The sequence below is a fragment of the Nomascus leucogenys genome, chromosome 5, assembly GCF_006542625.1.
Source record: "Nomascus leucogenys isolate Asia chromosome 5, Asia_NLE_v1, whole genome shotgun sequence".
NCBI lineage: Eukaryota > Metazoa > Chordata > Mammalia > Primates > Hylobatidae > Nomascus > Nomascus leucogenys.
The window spans coordinates 19857339-19873761 of record NC_044385.1 but is presented as its reverse complement, the minus strand read 5'-3'; the positions used below and the strand labels follow the sequence as shown (position 1 = coordinate 19873761).

The following is a 16423-nucleotide window of genomic DNA, read 5'->3' as shown; positions in this document are numbered from 1 at the left end:
ACCCCACCGTCGTTCTGCACCCTCCGGCCCTGCCCCTCTCACCAGTCTCCTCTCCTGGCAGAGCCCGCGGTCCCCTTCAAAAAGCGGCTGCAAGATCTGGAGGTGCGGGAGAAGGAGTCGGCCACGTTCTTGTGCGAGGTTCCCCAGCCGTCCACTGAGGCCGCGTGGTTCAAGGAGGAGACGCGGTTGTGGGCGAGCGCCAAGTACGGCATCGAGGAGGAGGGCACCGAGCGCCGCCTGACCGTGCGCAATGTCTCGGCCGACGACGACGCGGTGTACATCTGCGAGACGCCAGAAGGCAGCCGCACGGTGGCAGAGCTCGCAGTCCAAGGCAGGCGGGGCGGGGCACGGGGCGGCTTCGGGGAGGTAGCGGGGGCAAGGAGGCCGAGGAGGGAGCGAGGGGGTGGGGAGCCAGGCCGCACGGGCTGGGCGGGCACGGGGGCGGGCAGGGTGCGGACGGACTGGGCTTGCGAGGTACGAGTTGGGACCGGGGCAGGCAGGGGCGGGACTGGGGCGGGAAGGGCAGGTAAGGTGGGGGCGGAGGAGCAAGCTCGGGCGGGGCACGGGCTGGCGATTAGGGGGAAGGGGAGACGGAGTGGGCAGGGGTCTTGCGGGACCGAGCTGGGACTTGGGCCGGCGGGACAGGTAAGGGGTTGCGCGGAGGAGTGAATCGGAGGCAGTTGGGAACCGGGAGACGGGGGGCGAGCGGAGGAGCGAGTCTGGAGCGGGGCGTGCCGGGGCTGGTCTGACCGGCCCGGCTCCCTCCACCCCAGGAAACCTCCTCCGAAAGCTCCCTCGGAAGACGGCGGTGCGCGTGGGCGACACGGCCATGTTTTGCGTGGAGCTGGCGGTCCCGGTGGTCCCCGTCCACTGGCTGCGGAACCAGGAGGAGGTGGTGGCCGGGGGCCGCGTGGCCATCTCTGCGGAGGGCACGCGCCACACACTGACCATCTCCCAGTGCTGCCTGGAGGATGTGGGCCAGGTGGCCTTTATGGCTGGCGACTGCCGGACGTCCACCCAGTTCTGCGTGTCGGGTGAGGGCCTGAGGGTGCTCCCAGGATAGAGTCACTTCCCTGCTGTCTCCCTGGTCCCAGTCCCCTGCCCTCCATTAGCTCAGCTCTCTGGGCTTCAGCCTGCTGCACGGAGGGCCGCGGGGCGAGACCATAGCCCTGGCCCTCCAAGGTTAGGCTCACTGAGCCCCCGCAGTCTTTCAGCTGCAGTCAGAGAAGTGGCTGCAGGTCTGGGGCTGGAGGTTGTGGCCAGTGATCCAGGTCCCCAGAGCAGCCCCAAGAGAGCTGGGGATCCTGTGACACTCCTCCAGGTGATTCCAGACCCCAGGCTCAGGAAGAGGCTCCCAGTAGGTGACCTCTGCCCACCCTCTACACAGCCCCCAGGAAGCCTCCCCTGCAACCGCCTGTGGATCCTGTGGTGAAGGCCAGGACGGAGAGTTCTGTGATCCTCAGCTGGTCCCCACCACCCCATGGGGAATGCCCTGTCACTATCGACGGCTACCTGGTAGAGAAGAAGAAGCTTGGCACCTACACCTGGATCAGGTGCCACGAGGCTGAATGGGTGGCTACACCTGAGCTGACTGTGGCTGATGTGGCGGAGGAGGGGAACTTCCAGTTCCGAGTGTCAGCTCTCAACAGCTTTGGTCAGAGTCCCTACCTCGAGTTCCCGGGGACTGTCCACCTGGGTAAGTGGGGCCTCCCTGTTACAACCTACGGGGCTGCTCACCTGCCTCGGAATCCCCCAGGTCCAGCCTCAGGAGAGGCCAGAGTGGCCTCATGGAGACCTTCTGTGGGGAGGGGGGCTGCCAAGGCCTTGCCCTGGTGCAGTGTCCGTGGTGGGAAGGATAGGTGACCCCACAAAGGGCCCCTGGGAGGCTGCCTGTCTCCAGCAGACCCAGGGGACAGGGCTCCAGGGCTGCCCCACTCTGGTGGGGCTTGTAGGATGCTGGAGGGGTCTCAGGGCAGCTGTACCTTGTCCTTGTTCCTTCATGAGCCTGACTTGTGCTATGGTCGCTCTGTGTGCTGGCTGGGCTTTCTGGAGGAGAAACATTTGGGTCTAGGCTCTGTAGGAAGAGGAGGGGAAGGCAGAGACCCCCTCAGCACTCCCCACTCCTCCTTGGCCCCTTTCTGACGCTGCCCGCCCCACAGCCCGCCAGCTGGCCGTGAGGACACCGCTGAAGGCAGTGCAGGCGGTAGAGGGTGGCGAGGTCACTTTCTCCGTGGACCTTACGGTGGCCTCAGCGGGTGAGTGGTTCCTGGATGGGCAGGCCCTGAAGGCCAGCAGTGTGTATGAGATCCACTGTGATCGCACCCGGCACACGCTTACCATCCGGGAGGTGCCCGCCAGCCTGCACGGGGCACAGCTGAAGTTCGTGGCCAACGGCATTGAGAGCAGCATCCGGATGGAGGTCCGGGGTAGGTGGAGGGCCCCAGCTTGCGACCCTGTGCCTCATTTCTCCAGGGTGGGCGGGGTCAGGGCTCCAGGTAGGGCTGCTACAGGTCTGAGGGCCCCAGGACACCCTGTCAGCCTGCAGGTCACCTGGATGAAGCAGGCAGGGTGGTGGGCGTGCGAGGACTCACCCAGGCACTGGTACCTGGTGTCTGGGTGAGGGCCTGGGGCTGCAGGGGTCCTGCTGGGCAGAGCCTCATGTCTGTCTCCCTCCTTTCCTCCTTTCCCCCTCCTCCCTCCTCTCTCTTGTTCATCTTTTCCCTTCCGTTTCTTTCCTGCCTCTTTCTGTCTCTGCTGTCCCATGCCTGGCTGTTCCACCTCCGTCTCCCCTGCTTCTCTGGTGTATTTGTGACCTCTGTTCTGCCATTGTCTCCCCTGCCTGCCTCTCCCTCGCTGTCCTCCCATGCTATTCTCCTGGTTCCCTCCCTTTATCTCTTTCTGTGCTCTGTGTCTGTCTCTCCTTGTTTCCCCTTCCGTCCATTCCCCCCTGTTCACCTTTCTGTGCCCCTCCATCCATTCCCCTCTGGCCATGCATACCCGGCCCCCAGCGGCACCAGGGCTGACTGCCAACAAGCCACCAGCCGCAGCTGCCCAGGAGGTGCTGGCTCGGCTGCACGAGGAGGCGCAGTTGCTGGCTGAGCTGTCAGATCAGGCTGCGGCTGTGACGTGGCTGAAGGATGGTCGTACACTGCCCCCAGGCCCCAAGTATGAGGTGCAGGCATCGGCCGGGCGGCGGGTGCTCCTTGTGCGAGATGTGGCCCGGGACGATGCAGGCCTCTACGAGTGCGTCAGCCGCGGGGGCCGCATCGCCTACCAGCTGTCCGTGCAAGGTGAGGGCAGCTGGCAGCCTCCGCGGGGTTCTCTGACTTTGTGGGGAGGGTGAGGGACAGGGCAGTGGTGGTGAGCCCAGCTTGGTAGGGGGAGGGACTCCATAACTGGGTGGTTGCTCCAGTGGGCACAAGTCCCAAGGTTAGAGTCAGCAGGCCCAGCTGGCTGCTTGCCCAAGCAGGGTCCCTCTGGCCTGGTGAGCCTGGGTGTCCTGTGTGGTCCCAGAAGCTGGAGCAGCTCCAGCTTGTGAGCACTGTGGCCGAGTTCGTGCTCAGGGCCTCTGCAGCCCCTGACCCACCCTGTGTCCTGCAGGCCTCACGTGCTTTCTGCACAAGGACATGGCGGGCAGCTGTGTGGATGCCGTGGCTGGGGGCCCGGCGCAGTTTGAGTGTGAGACCTCCGAAGCCCACGTCCCCGTGCACTGGTACAAGGATGGCATAGAGCTGGGCCACTCCGGTGAGCGCTTCTTGCAGGAGGATGTGGGGACGCGGCACCGGCTGGTGGCAGCCACAGTCACCAGGCAGGATGAGGGCACCTATTCCTGCCGTGTGGGCGAGGACTCTGTGGACTTCCGGCTCCGCGTCTCTGGTGAGCACGCTGTGTGTGCATGCGTCCAGCCCATGCGGGGTGGGGAGCAGGTCCGGCTGCCTCCAGCAGAGCAGGATTGACCTTTCTGACCCTTCTTTTCTGCAGCAAATGGTTGAGGGTGTCAACTGAAAAAAAAAATCAAGGTTTTAAAAGAATTAGTTTTATTCAGAAGGCTCGAGGATTGCGGTCCAGGAGGGTCTTTCAGACTTTCTGTTAAGCTGCTACAAAGCAGAGTTTCAGCCTGCAGCTCATACATAGGTGGGGAAGGCTCTGCAGCTGCTCAGAAGGTACCTTTAGAGCCAGAGCTCCTCACAGCCTGGGTGCACCGGGTTACAGATGACAGAGGCACAGTCATGAATACTGCCAGACGTCATCTCACGTGCAGGGATAAGAAGAGGCCAGCACCATTGAACTTACCTTTCCTAAAATTGCCATACTTCAGGCAAGAGTCATGGGAACATGCGCTCTGTCCCCCAGGGCTGTTCTCATTCACTGGGCCAGGATTGGTGAATTCTGCTGGCAGACCAGGATGAGCAAACACAGCTTCTTATGTTTGCTGCCTTGTCCCAGGGGACATTTGCTTCTCTGTTTGGGAAAAGAAATGACATGAAAAACTAAAGTTTACATGGGTAAAGAATCTAAATGTAGAAAATAAGAAAAGATAACATGAAGGAAATTGTGGAAAGTGGATGTGGACCTGGTTTTTTTAGGCTTTAGGAGAATCTTTTCCATCTGCACCTGGGCCTCTGTCTCCTGTTGTGTCTCGTCCTCGCCGCCAGCGCTCACTCGCAGCTCTGCGGATGCTTTTGCGTACTGTGTGTTTGTGGGCCAGGCCTAGGGCTGGCACTTCATTTAAAATGTGTTTTTATTTTATTTTGTATTTTATTTATTTTATTATTTTATTTTTTTTGAGACAGGGTCCGCCCAGGCTGGGGTTCAGTGGTGCCATCTCGGCTCACTGAAGCCTCAACTTCGCAGATTCAAGCAATCCTCCCACCTCAGCCTCCCAAGTACCTGGGACCATAGGCACGCACTATCAAGCCCAGCTAATTTTTGTATTGTTTGTAGAGATGAGGTCTTGCTATGTTGCCCAGGCTTGTCTCAAGCAATCCTCCCGGCTCAGCCTCCCAAAGTGCTTGGGCCAAAAGTGTTTCTAAAGCCCTTCCCTTGGTTTTTAAGATGAGGGGACTGAGGTTGAGCAGAGCCACAGACTGGAGTGTCTTTGACAGATTAAGATTTGAATGTAGGTGGCTCTGAGCCCTCGCTCTTTCTGGAAGCCTTCTGGGCTCAGAGATGTTGGCTGGGAGGCTGAAGGAGGAACACAGAGGGCTTCTCAAGGAGCATGGGCTGCCGGGCCTCCGTGGGCCGGGTCCCGCTCACAGACCCCACAACAGGGAGGGCCCCAAGGCCAGGCTCTGGAAAACTATCCTGCTGGCTTCCAGGGGGAAGTATGTGGACGTTTAACGTATGAAAGTTTAAAAATCATGCCAGCCCAGCCCTCCTAACTTTCACAGTCCAATGGCCAATTCATCCACAATGTAGAACACACCGTGTGCCTGCTCTCTGTTGTTTGAGTAATCAGGGGAGTGTCTGTGAGGCTGAACCCTCTCTCTGTCTTGGTCCACGTGATGGCCCGTGTCCATAGGTGGTGGACCTCCAGGACAGGCGGGAGTTTAGGGGAGAGAGAGACAGCATGCTGGGTCTGCGAAGGACACTCGGGCCACCAGGCCCTATTGACAGCTTCTTGTAGGCACATGCCCTGCCCTCCCGGCGCATGCCAGGGCCCTCACTGGGCAGGAGTTGGGCATCGCAGCTGCCTGTGCATGGGAAGAGCTACGCCTGAGCACACGGACCACAGAGGAGCCCGTGGCAGGACTGCGTGCCTGGGGTACAGAATCTGATAACCTGAACCAGGCCCTGCAAACCTCACTTGGAAGGGCCTCTGACCCCACCGCCCCCCTTATCCATCCCAGAGCCCAAGGCGGTGTTTGCCAAGGAGCAGCCGGCGCACAGGGAGGTGCAGGCTGAGGCGGGGACCAGCGCCACGCTGAGCTGCGAGGTGGCCCAGGACCAGACGGAGGTGACGTGGTACAAGGACGGGAAGAAGCTGAGCTCCAGCTCGAAAGTGCGTGTGGAGGCCGTGGGCTGTACGCGGAGGCTGGTGGTGCAGCAGGCGGGCCAGGCAGACGCCGGAGAGTACAGCTGTGAGGCCAGAGGACAGAGGGTCTCCTTCCACCTGGACGTTGCAGGTGGGTCCCTAGTGGCACGGTCAGCACCTGTCCAGGCGGTGGAGCGTGTGCTGCACTGGCACTCAGCGCCCCTGCCCCTCTCTGCGTCACCTGTTCCTGGCCTGTAAGGGATGGCTGTGCTGCCCGCAGTGGTTCTGTTAGAAAATCCAGCATTCTTGTGCACACCCACAGAGCACTGTGCTGCACTAGCCAGGATCCCTTGTATGTTTATTCAGAAGCCTGTTTTCTGCTCCTGGTTGAGACCTTGCACAGACCTGTGGCTTTTGTCTTTGTTCTGAGGGAGCTTCAGTTGTGCCTTCTGTTGAGGGCACTGCAGTCTCAGCTGACCATGGAGTCTCCTCTCCCTTGGGGACCCTTAGTGTGTCCCCTCTGCTCCCAGACTCAGCGTGTGGGGACGGCGTTCCTTGTCTTCCCCTCCTGGCTGCACTACTACCTGCAGCTTCTGCCTCTAGAGTAGAAGGAACCAGGAAGGTGCTGGAAACTCACGCTTGATTGGGGTTGCCTTAAGATGACCTTGTGTGGGCCCTGCCAGGGCTTTAGAGTGAGCCCCCCAGATGGGTTCGTCGGCAGCCCCATCACCTGCCCCTGAGGGTCCACATGCCTGTGCCCTGCCGAGGTCATGCTTTCCTCCGGGCCACCTCGTTCTCTTCCTCTGCTTCCTAAAACACCAGACATCTTCATCTTCTTCCTGTGGAGGACGCTGGGACCTCTGGGCAGTCCTGTCGCTCCTGCAGACCCCTCCTGCTGCCTCGGCTCAGCCCGATCCTGGCTGAGGAAGCCCTGTGCATCTGTCGCCTGCGTGATTCGGGGAGGCCTCTGGCTGCTCCCACCTTAGTGTTCAGGTTTTTTGGTGGGAGGCAGAATGCCCCTGTGGTTGGCGACCAGCTCTGGGACAGCTTTGGCACCACTCCCCGTGGAGTAAATGAACCCACCCCTGCCCATCTCAAGCTCCACATGTGGCTTTGCTGAGTTTGGAGTTGGGAAAGACGGTGGTGGCTCTCAAGGAGTACGTGAGCAGCTCTGGCTGCTGTGGTGCTTTGGTGACTACAGGTGCTCCGTGTGTCCCCTGGAGGTGCTGGTCTTGATTGTAGGGGGAGCAGCCCTCTCCTCTCGGTGCTCCGTGGGTGGGGGATGGGACGCAGGGACGCAGCACGTCCCTGTCCAGTGAGGTCTTTCCCGAGACCCTCCTCCGTAGCTGCCATGCTACTGTGGCTGCTACCCTGTGTGCAGGGAGAGGGTCAAATCAGCAAAACTGGTTTTTCTTTTTTTTTTGGTAATTTTTTGTTGGTTTTTGCTTTTTGCTAACTTCTTTCAAGATTTGTCTCTCCTCCCGGCTTCCTATGTTGGAGTATCATATCTACTTTGTCTTGGTGCCTGAGTTAAAATTTCCAGTGTAATATTTGATTGCACATATAAAGTTGTCTTTGTTTTCATTAAATTAAGGAAGCTCTGGTGCCAACAGTTTTTTTGTTTTGTTTTGTTTTGAGACAGAGTCTCATTGTGTCACCCAGGCTGGAGTGCAGTGGTGTGATCTTGGCTCACTGCAGCCTCAACCTTTTGGGTTCAAGTGATCCTCCCGACCTGGCCTCCTGAGTTGCCGGAACCACAGGCATGTGCCACCACACGTGGTTATTTTTTAAGAATTTTTTTGTAGAGATGGGGTCTTGCTGTGTTGCCCAGGCTGGTCTTGAACTCCTGGCCTCAAGCAGTCCCTCTGCCTCGGCCTCCCAAAGTGCTGGGATTACAGGTGTGAGCCACTGCACCTGACCTACAACTTTTTTTTCTTTTTGAGGTGGAGTCTTGCTCTGTTGCCCAGGCTGGAATGCAGTGGCGCAGTCTCAGCTCACTGCAACCTCCGCCTCCTGGGTTCAAGCAATTCTCCTGCCTCAGCATCCCAAGTAGCTGGGATTACAGGCACCCACTACCACGCCCAGCTAATTTTTTTATTTTTTATTTTTAGTAGAGACAAGGGTTTCGCCATGTTTGCTAGGCTGGTCTCAAACTCTTGACCTCAAATGATCCGCCCACCTCGGCCTCCCAACGTGCTGGGATTACAGGCATGAGCCACTGTGCGTGGCCCAACAATTTTTTAATAATGACATTTGAGATGTAATTAAGTGTTTCATTTGAGGGATTTTGGAAAATGTAGATACCGTGCACCACCATGTCTGCATCAAGGCACTGAGCATCTCTGTCCCTCTAGAAAGTTCCCTCATACAGTCCACCCTCCACTCTGCCCCAGGCAGCTGCTGTCCTGATTCTCTCCCCATAGGTCAGTTGTGCCTCGTCTTTCTTCTTTCTTTCTTTTTTTTTTTTTGAGATGGAGTCTCACTCTGTCACCCAGGCTGGAGTGCAATGGTGCAATCCCAGCTCACTGCAAGCTCCGCCTCCCGGGTTCACGCCATTCTTCTGCCTCAGCCTCCTTGAGTAGCTGGGACTACAGGCGCCCGCCACCATGCCTGGCTAATTTTTTGTATTTTTAGTAGAGACAGGGTTTCGCTGTGTTAGCCAGGATGATCTCGATCTCCTGACCTCCTGATCTGCCTGCCTCGGCCTCCCAAAGTGCTGGGATTACAGGTGTGAGCCACCATGCCTGGCCCAGTTCTGTCTTTTCTAGAACATCATTGAAATGTTCAGAAACCCACCCTCTACAAAATCACTTGAAATGGGACATCAAATGTATAAGGAACTTTGAAAAAAGGGATTGCCTAGGGACCAAAAAACAAGAGGGAACTGTAGGATGGATGCAGTGGCTCACACTTGTAGTCCCAACACTTTCATGGGCCAAGGAGGGAGGATCAGTTGAGCCAGAAATTTCAAGACTAGCCTGGGCAACATAGTGAGACCCCGCCTTTACAAAACATAAAAAAGTAGAATAATAATAATAATAATAAAACACAAAAGAATGACTGGGTGAAGTTGGGGTCTGCGTGTACCTTGCAGTACCATAGAGCAGTCAAAACGAGCAGGAGCACAGGGCTTTGCATTGCAGCTGAAGAAGGGCGATTGATGCATGCGGCGTTGTGCTGGAAAAGCAGGTTACAAAGCACATTGTATGTGTTTTGTATGTGTTTAGTGGTTAACAACACGCAGTGGCAGCAACACACGGCAGCTGTGGTTTGTCTCCTGCCTGGAATCTCCGGAGACGCTCTTCTTAGCGTGCCACACACCTCACCTGTGTGAATCCTCGGTCATTCTATTTCAGACAGCAGGAAGTCGATGCACAGAGGTGAAGTCACTTTGTCCAAGGTCACACAGTGGGTAAACGGTTGAGCAGAGCAGCCTGACTTGCACATTCACCCTCAATAAACACACGTACTGAGATAATAAAAGGAGATTCCAAAACCAGGATTCAGGCTGGAGTTACCTCTGAGGGGCTGGGAACTAGTGGTGATGGCATTCTTCTTTCTTTACCAGGTGGGGAGTGTGTGGGTGTTCATTGTATTGGTTTTTTCTTTATTTTCTGCATATTCTTTCTTACCCACTGATCAACAGCATGTACATATTGTTTAGAAATAGGAAGGCAGAACCCAGGGGAAAAATGAAAGGACTTTAAACTGGAGTTTCTGCAGAGCGAAGTAGAGTGTGGGGACAGGTGGAGGGGTAGGGCATGGTGCGTTTTGGTGTGTTTTAGCTTATGTTTTTTTTTGTGGTATTCTAGTTTTTAGTACTATTTTGTCTGCATGTGTATTTGTAGCTAGTTAATGGGCACAGATAGCACCCAAAGAGAAAACTGTTCTGATTTCATTTATTCAGAGCTCAAAGACAGGTTCTACGGTTAGGAATGAGAATGGTGGTCGCTTTTGTGGGGGAGGTAGCTGGGAACTGTGTGGGTGTGGGGTGTGGGTTACACAGGTGCACATAGCTGTCAGAACTCATAGAATTGTACACCAGATCTGTGCATATCACTGTGCGTACATGTTTGTGCATATCACTGTGTGTACATGTTATCCTAGTTAAGAGGTAGCATAAGAGATTTTTGTTTTTAGAGACAGGATTTTGTTCTGTTGCCCAGGCTGGAGTGCTGTGGTGCAGTCATGGCTTACTGCAACTTTGACCTCTCAGGCTCAAGCAATCCTCCCACCTCAGCCTCCTGAGGAGCTGGGCACTTGCATACCACCATGCTTAGCTAATTTTTAAATTTTTTTGTAGAGACAGGGTCTCACTATGTTGTCTTGGCTGGTCTTGAACTCCTGGGCTCAAGCAGTCCACCCAGCTTGCCCTCCCAAAGTGCCAGGATTACAGGCGTGAGCCACTGTGCCTGGCCTCATAAGCAATTTTTCGATGTATGAGTTTCCTCTCTGTGTTGAGAGAAACCCCAGACAGGTACAAGGTAGCTCTGGCTTTAGTGCAAACCAGGGGAGAAGTGGCCAGGGGATGGTCTGTTTGGGTCATGGTTTTGTGGGAGAGAGGTTCCCACATCTCCTGGGATTTTCAGCATGAACCCAAGAGGGTGTCTGTGTTTGCTACTTCTCCAGGCTTTCTGGGTTCTCAGGCAGAGTTTTTATAAGTGCTGAGGGCATGATGTGGGCATTCCACACAGTACCAGCAGCTTTTTCTTTCAAAGGGGCACTCTGCCAGGGTGGTGCTTTTTTCTAAGGCATTACAGAATGTTTGCACTCCAGAGTATCTGCTGCATGTTGCTGATGGGCCTTGGGAAATTATTCGCTGTGCTGATGCTTGAAGCTTCCAATATGCGTTCTCTCTTACTCAAACCCATGTCTGGCTGGCGGTTGGCGAGGCCACTGTTCATGGGCCACAGACAGCCCGTCATCAGTGGGCTCCAGCCTGAGCAGCCTCTGCATCTGAAAATTCAGTTTCTGTGCTCTGGAGTCTCTGACTGTGCATCCTTCCCTGTCCATCCCCAGAGCCCAAGGTGGTGTTTGCCAAGGAGCAGCTGGCGCGCAGGAAGCTGCAGGCAGAGGCAGGAGCCAGTGCCACACTGAGCTGCGAGGTGGCCCAGGCCCAGACGGAGGTGATGTGGTACAAGGATGGGAAGAAGCTGAGCTCCAGCTCGAAAGTGTGCATGGAGGCCACAGGCTGCATGCGCAGGCTGGTTGTGCAGCAGGCAGGCCAGGCGGATGCAGGGGAGTACAGCTGTGAGGCTGGGGGCCAGCGGCTCTCCTTCCATCTGGACGTCAAAGGTCAGTTGATCGAGCAGACATTTGAGTATCTCATGGGAGCAGGCCTGGGGGCAGTGTTTCAGCGTAGGCTGGGACAGTGCTTGGCGGCCTCCTAAGGGCCTGTTTCAGGTAGTTATCTGCTGCTGTGTAACAGATCACTCCAAACTTAGAGGCCTGAAAGAATGATCAGTTTACCTGTCACCATTGTGCAGGTTGAGAATTTGGTCAGGGCTCAGCAGGGGTGGCTCATCTGTATTTCATGTGGTGTTGGCTGGGGCTGGGGGATCTGACTGGCCTCATTGGTGCAGTCCAAGCTGAGGTCCAAGCTGGGATGGCTCCAGTGTATGGGGGATGGCCAGGACGATGGACCTGTCTCTTCTTGTGGTGTCCTCTGGCCTCACTTCCATGTCTGCAACCTCATTCTTTCCTCCGTGGTTGCTGTCTTTCTGGACTTCTTTCCATGGTGACTGGATTCTTCGCCTAGGGAAAGGTAGAAACTATGAGGCTTGTTAAGCTGGGTTCTCGGGACTCCCAGAGTGTTACTTTCCCCCATGTTCTGTTGCTCAAAGCTAAGCATAAGGCCAGCCTAGTCTGCAGGAACTAGGGTGTAGAGAAGTAGACCCTACTGTCAGTGGGGGAGTGGCATGTCCTGTTGTAGAACATTGTGCACCCAGGGTGTCTTGACTCATCACAACCTTTTTAACAGTCTATCACAAGGACATGGGATCTGTTTGATTCTCTGCCATCCTGAACATGTTACCTTTTTATTTCGAATGCTTGCCTCATGGTCACAAGGTGGCTTCCATAGCTCCAGCCATCATGTTCAAGATGGGAAGATGTGGAAAGGGTGTGTATTAGTTTTTTGTTTTCTGCTTATTTTTTTAACTGCTTTGTAACAAATCATCACCAACTTAGTGGCTTAAAACAATGCTCACTGAGTAGCTCACAGTTCTGTAAGTCAGAAGTGCAGGCATGGTGTGCCTGGGTTCTCTGTTCAGGGTCTCAGAAGCTGAAGTCAGGTGCCTGCTGATTAGTTCTCTTGGTTCCTATTTCCAGCTTCCACAAGTTGTTGGCAGAATTCAGTTCCTTGCAAATGTGGGTCTGTGAGCCCATGGGTCTGAGGCCCTATTTCTTGGCTGGCTGTCAGCCAGGGAGCTGCTGTCAGATCCTAGAGGCCACCTCATTCTTTGCCATGTGGCCTTCATCATCAGGCCAGTAATGGATAATCTCCTTTGTGTCAAGTCACTCTCAGACTTCAAATCTCTTTTGTCAGGGAAGAGACCCCTCCCATTTATGGCCTCACCTGATGAGGTCCAGCTCACTCGAGATAATCTTCCTTTGGAGGAACTTAAAGTCAACTGATTTGAGACCTCATTCCATCTGCAGGCTTCCTTCACAGCAGCACCTAGATTTAGTGTTTGGGCATTCTTAGAATTCTGCCTCCCTCATTGTGGATGTTTCTGGCTGTCTCTTCTGTTTGGAAAACAAAAACTTTTCTTGAAGTCGTGAGTACATCAACCCCCTTGCCTCCCTGACTTGGTGGGGGTCTTGCAAGACCATGCTCAGCTCCAGGTAGCCTGGAGAATGTACCCCTGGCCTTATAGCCTTGGCAGGGGGACGTGAAGGAGGAGGAGGTGGACCTGGGATGGGAGAAGCTGGCCTGGGACTGGCCCCACAGCCCATACCCCACAGCCTGGGTTTCCACCCCTTTCTGAGGCAGGCTGGCGGCGGGATTGGTTCGTGTGTAGGGTCAGACTGCCACGTGTGTCTCATTCCCGTCTGTCTGCTGAGTGACCTTGGGTGAGTTGTTGATGTTGTGTCATCCCCAAATTCACATCCACCTGGAACCTCAGAATGGGGCCTCATTTGGAAACAGGGTCTTTGCTGATGTAATTAAGTGAGGCACCTTGTGATGAGGTCATGGACTAGGGTGGGCCCTGAATCCAGTGACAGTGTCCTTAGACAGACTGGGAGACACACACAGAGGAGGCAACCATGGGAGATGGAGGCTGACACTGGAGTGATGCAACAAGCCCAGAGACGCCGGGAGCCCCCAGGAGCTGGGAGAGGTAGGGTGGGTCCTCCCCTAGAGCCTCCTGAGGGAGCACAGCCCTGCTACACCTTGATCTCAAATTTCTGGCCTCCAGAACTGTAAGAGGATGATTTTCTGTCATTCTGAGCCACTTAGCTTGTGGTGAGCTTTTACGGCAGCCCCCAGAAACTCAGACAGTTGGCCTCTCTGTGCCTCAGTTTCCTCATCTGTAACATGGGAGTCGTGATTGTGGCGTCTGGGGACTGTGCTTGTGCAGGGCACTGTGAATTATAGCTGCTGGGATTGGGTTTTGGGGGATAAATAGGTCAAGGAAGGAGGGCAGGGCCAGCTTGGTGGTGTAGACACTGGCTAGCCTTCACCCCAGAGGGCCGTGGTGCGGGGTGGGAGGGGACAGAGGTGTGCCAGGCTGCAGGAGCTCAGAGGCACTAGCTGCCAGCAGAGTGGGTACCAGGGTCTCCGGAAAGGTCTCAGTGGCAGTGGCTCATCCAGCCTGCTTCCCTGTCTGTAAAATGCGGATCCCACAGTGCACCCGGCTCTGAGGGCAGGAGAGGGGATTAACATGAGATGGTGCTTGGCAGGGGTGCACTAACTGCTTCATCCCATCTTCCTGCTGCTGTTTTTATCCCTGGGGTGACACACGACTCAGACACTAGGGGGCCCAGGCTTGCACATCTGCGGGCTCTGTCACATTGGTGCTCCAGGGAAAGAAGCAGACAATGTCTGTAGCGTGGGCCAGGGGTTCTGTGTGGCCACACAGAGGAATGCTGATGCTTAGCAAGTGCCTCAGTCCATGAGGGCTGCTAGAGCAGAACACCATAGCCTGGGTGGCTCAGAAACCACGGAAGTGTGAAGTGTGCTGCTTGCAGCTCTGGAGGTCAGAAGTCCAAGAGCAAGGTGCCAGCAGATTCCGTGTCTGGTGAGGCCGCTTCCTGGTTCATAGATGGTGCCTTCTCACTAAGCCTTCACAGTGGAAGGGGCGAGGGAGCTTTTGAGGTCTCTTTTATAAGGGCATTTATCTCATTCATGACCCAAGTGTCTCCTAAAGGCTCCTCCTCCTAACACCATGACCTTGGGGATAAGGATTTCAACGTGGGAATTTTGGGGGCCACAGACATTGCAACCATAGCAGTGAGAATGTGGGAGCTAGGTTTTGTGATGCTCTCAGGGTTTTACCCCAAAGGCAGGACTGGCAGGCTAGTGTGTTCTCTGTGTAAGTGCTTTTGTTAAATTGACTTCTTAACATATTGTATCATGCCTGTCTGCTGTTCTTGGAATGTTGTGTCCCCTCCACAGTTCATGTTGAAACTTAGTCCCCTGAGCAACAGTGTTAAGAGGGGGCCTTTGGGAGGTGATTAGGCATCGAAGGCTCCACCCTCGTGAATGGATGAGTACCCCTAGATTATAAAAGGGCGAGTTCACCACTTCCATCCTGTCTCGCATGTGAGACACAGCAATAATGCGCTGTCTTGGAAGCAGAGAGCAGCCCTCACCAGGCAGCTGAACCTGCCGGCACCTTTTCATTTGTTTGCTTTTTGAGACAGGGTCCTGCTCTGTCACCCAGACTGGAGTGCAGTGGTGTGACCACGACTCACTGCAGCCTCGACCGCCTGGGCTCAAGCAATCCTCCTGCCTCAGCCTCCTGAGTAGCTGGAACTACAGGCACGTGCCACCATACCTGGCTAATATTCTCAATTTTTTGTTTGTAGAGAGGGGGTCTTGCTGTGTTGCCCAGGCTGATCTCAAACTCCTGGGCTCAAGCAATCCTCCCACCTCAGCTTCCCAAAGTGCTGGGATTACAGGAATGAGCCACTGCACCAGACCTGATTGATTTTTTAAAGTATGTAATTCAAGTAACATAAAATTCACCCTTTTACAGTGTACGATTTGCTGGTTTTTAGGTTGCATAACCACACCACAGTCTAATTCCAGAACATTTTCATCAACCCTAAAAGAAACTCTATGCCCCTTCATAGTCACTCCCCATTCCCCTTCCCCTCAGCACTTAGCAACCACTAACGTGCTTTTGGTCTCCCTGGATTTGCCTGTTCTGGACATTTCATTTAAACAGAATCATATAATATGTGGCCTTTTATGTCTGCCTTTTTTTTACTGGGCATGATGTTTTCAAGGCTCATCGTGTTGTAACATGTATCAGTACTTCCTTTTCATAGCTGAGTCACATTCCATTGTATGAACAGATCACGTTTTGTTTATCTATGCATCAGTGGACAGGCATTTGAATTGTTCCCACTCTGGCAACTATACATAATGCTGCTATAAACATTTGTATGCAGGCTTTGTGTGAATGTATGTTGTCAGTTCTCTTGAGTAGATACCTAAAGAGTAGGGTTGCCAGGTCATACTATAATATTATTTACCTTAGTGAGGAACTGTCAGACTGTTTTCTAGAGTGGCTGCACCATTTTACATTCTTCAATCAGCAATGTATGAAGGTTCCAGTTTCTCTACATCCTCACCAACTCTTCTTGTTTTCCTTTTATTTATTCTTTTTTTAGAGTCGGGGTCTCACTCTATTGCTCAGGCTGGAATGCAGCGGTGTGATCATGGTTCACTGCAGCATTGAACTCCCAGGATCAAGCAATCCTCCCATCTCAGCCTCCTGAGGAGCTGGGACTACAGGTGTGCACCACCACACCCAGCTAATTTTTGTATTTTCAGTAGAGATGGGGTTTCACCATGCTGGTCTTGAACTCCTCACCCCAAGTGATCCACCCACCTCGGCCTCCCAAAGTGCTGGGATTACAGGTGTGAGCCACCATGCCCAGCCATGATGCTAGACCTTTTTTTTAGATAAATGATTTGCAAATATTTTCTTTCATTCTTTTTTTGATTATGTCTTTTGCTGCATGAAGCTTTTAATTTGGATAAAGTTTAGGCTGGACATAGTGATGTGCGCCTGTAATCCCAGCTACTTGGGAGGCTGAGGTGGGAGGATTGCTTGAGCCCAGGAGACTGAAGCTGCAGTGAGCTATGTTTGCACCACTTTACTCCAGCCTGGGCAACAGAGTGAGACCCTGTCTAAAAAAAATTTTTTTTTAAATAAAGCTTAATTTATCCGCTTTTGTTGCTTGTGTGTTAGGTGTCATTTCTAAGAAATCATT

The 16423-nt window shown here is 54.3% G+C and overlaps 1 protein-coding gene across 2 annotated transcripts in view; it reads left to right on the top strand.

Annotated features, from left to right (window-relative positions):
* Positions 1–16423, top strand: part of OBSCN (obscurin, cytoskeletal calmodulin and titin-interacting RhoGEF) — a 168049-nt gene that overhangs the window by 2296 nt on the left and 149330 nt on the right. Inside the window, exons 2-9 of one of the 2 annotated variants that reach the window (XM_030812735.1) lie at positions 62–331; positions 774–1034; positions 1388–1696; positions 2160–2426; positions 3009–3290; positions 3601–3876; positions 5850–6125; positions 10994–11269. In XM_030812735.1, coding sequence (XP_030668595.1) covers positions 62–331; positions 774–1034; positions 1388–1696; positions 2160–2426; positions 3009–3290; positions 3601–3876; positions 5850–6125; positions 10994–11269 — 2217 coding nt within the window. Of the gene's footprint in view, positions 1–61; positions 332–773; positions 1035–1387; positions 1697–2159; positions 2427–3008; positions 3291–3600; positions 3877–5849; positions 6126–10993; positions 11270–12043; positions 12096–16423 lie in introns of those variants that run through there. The other variant, XM_030812734.1, reaches the window with a different exon arrangement.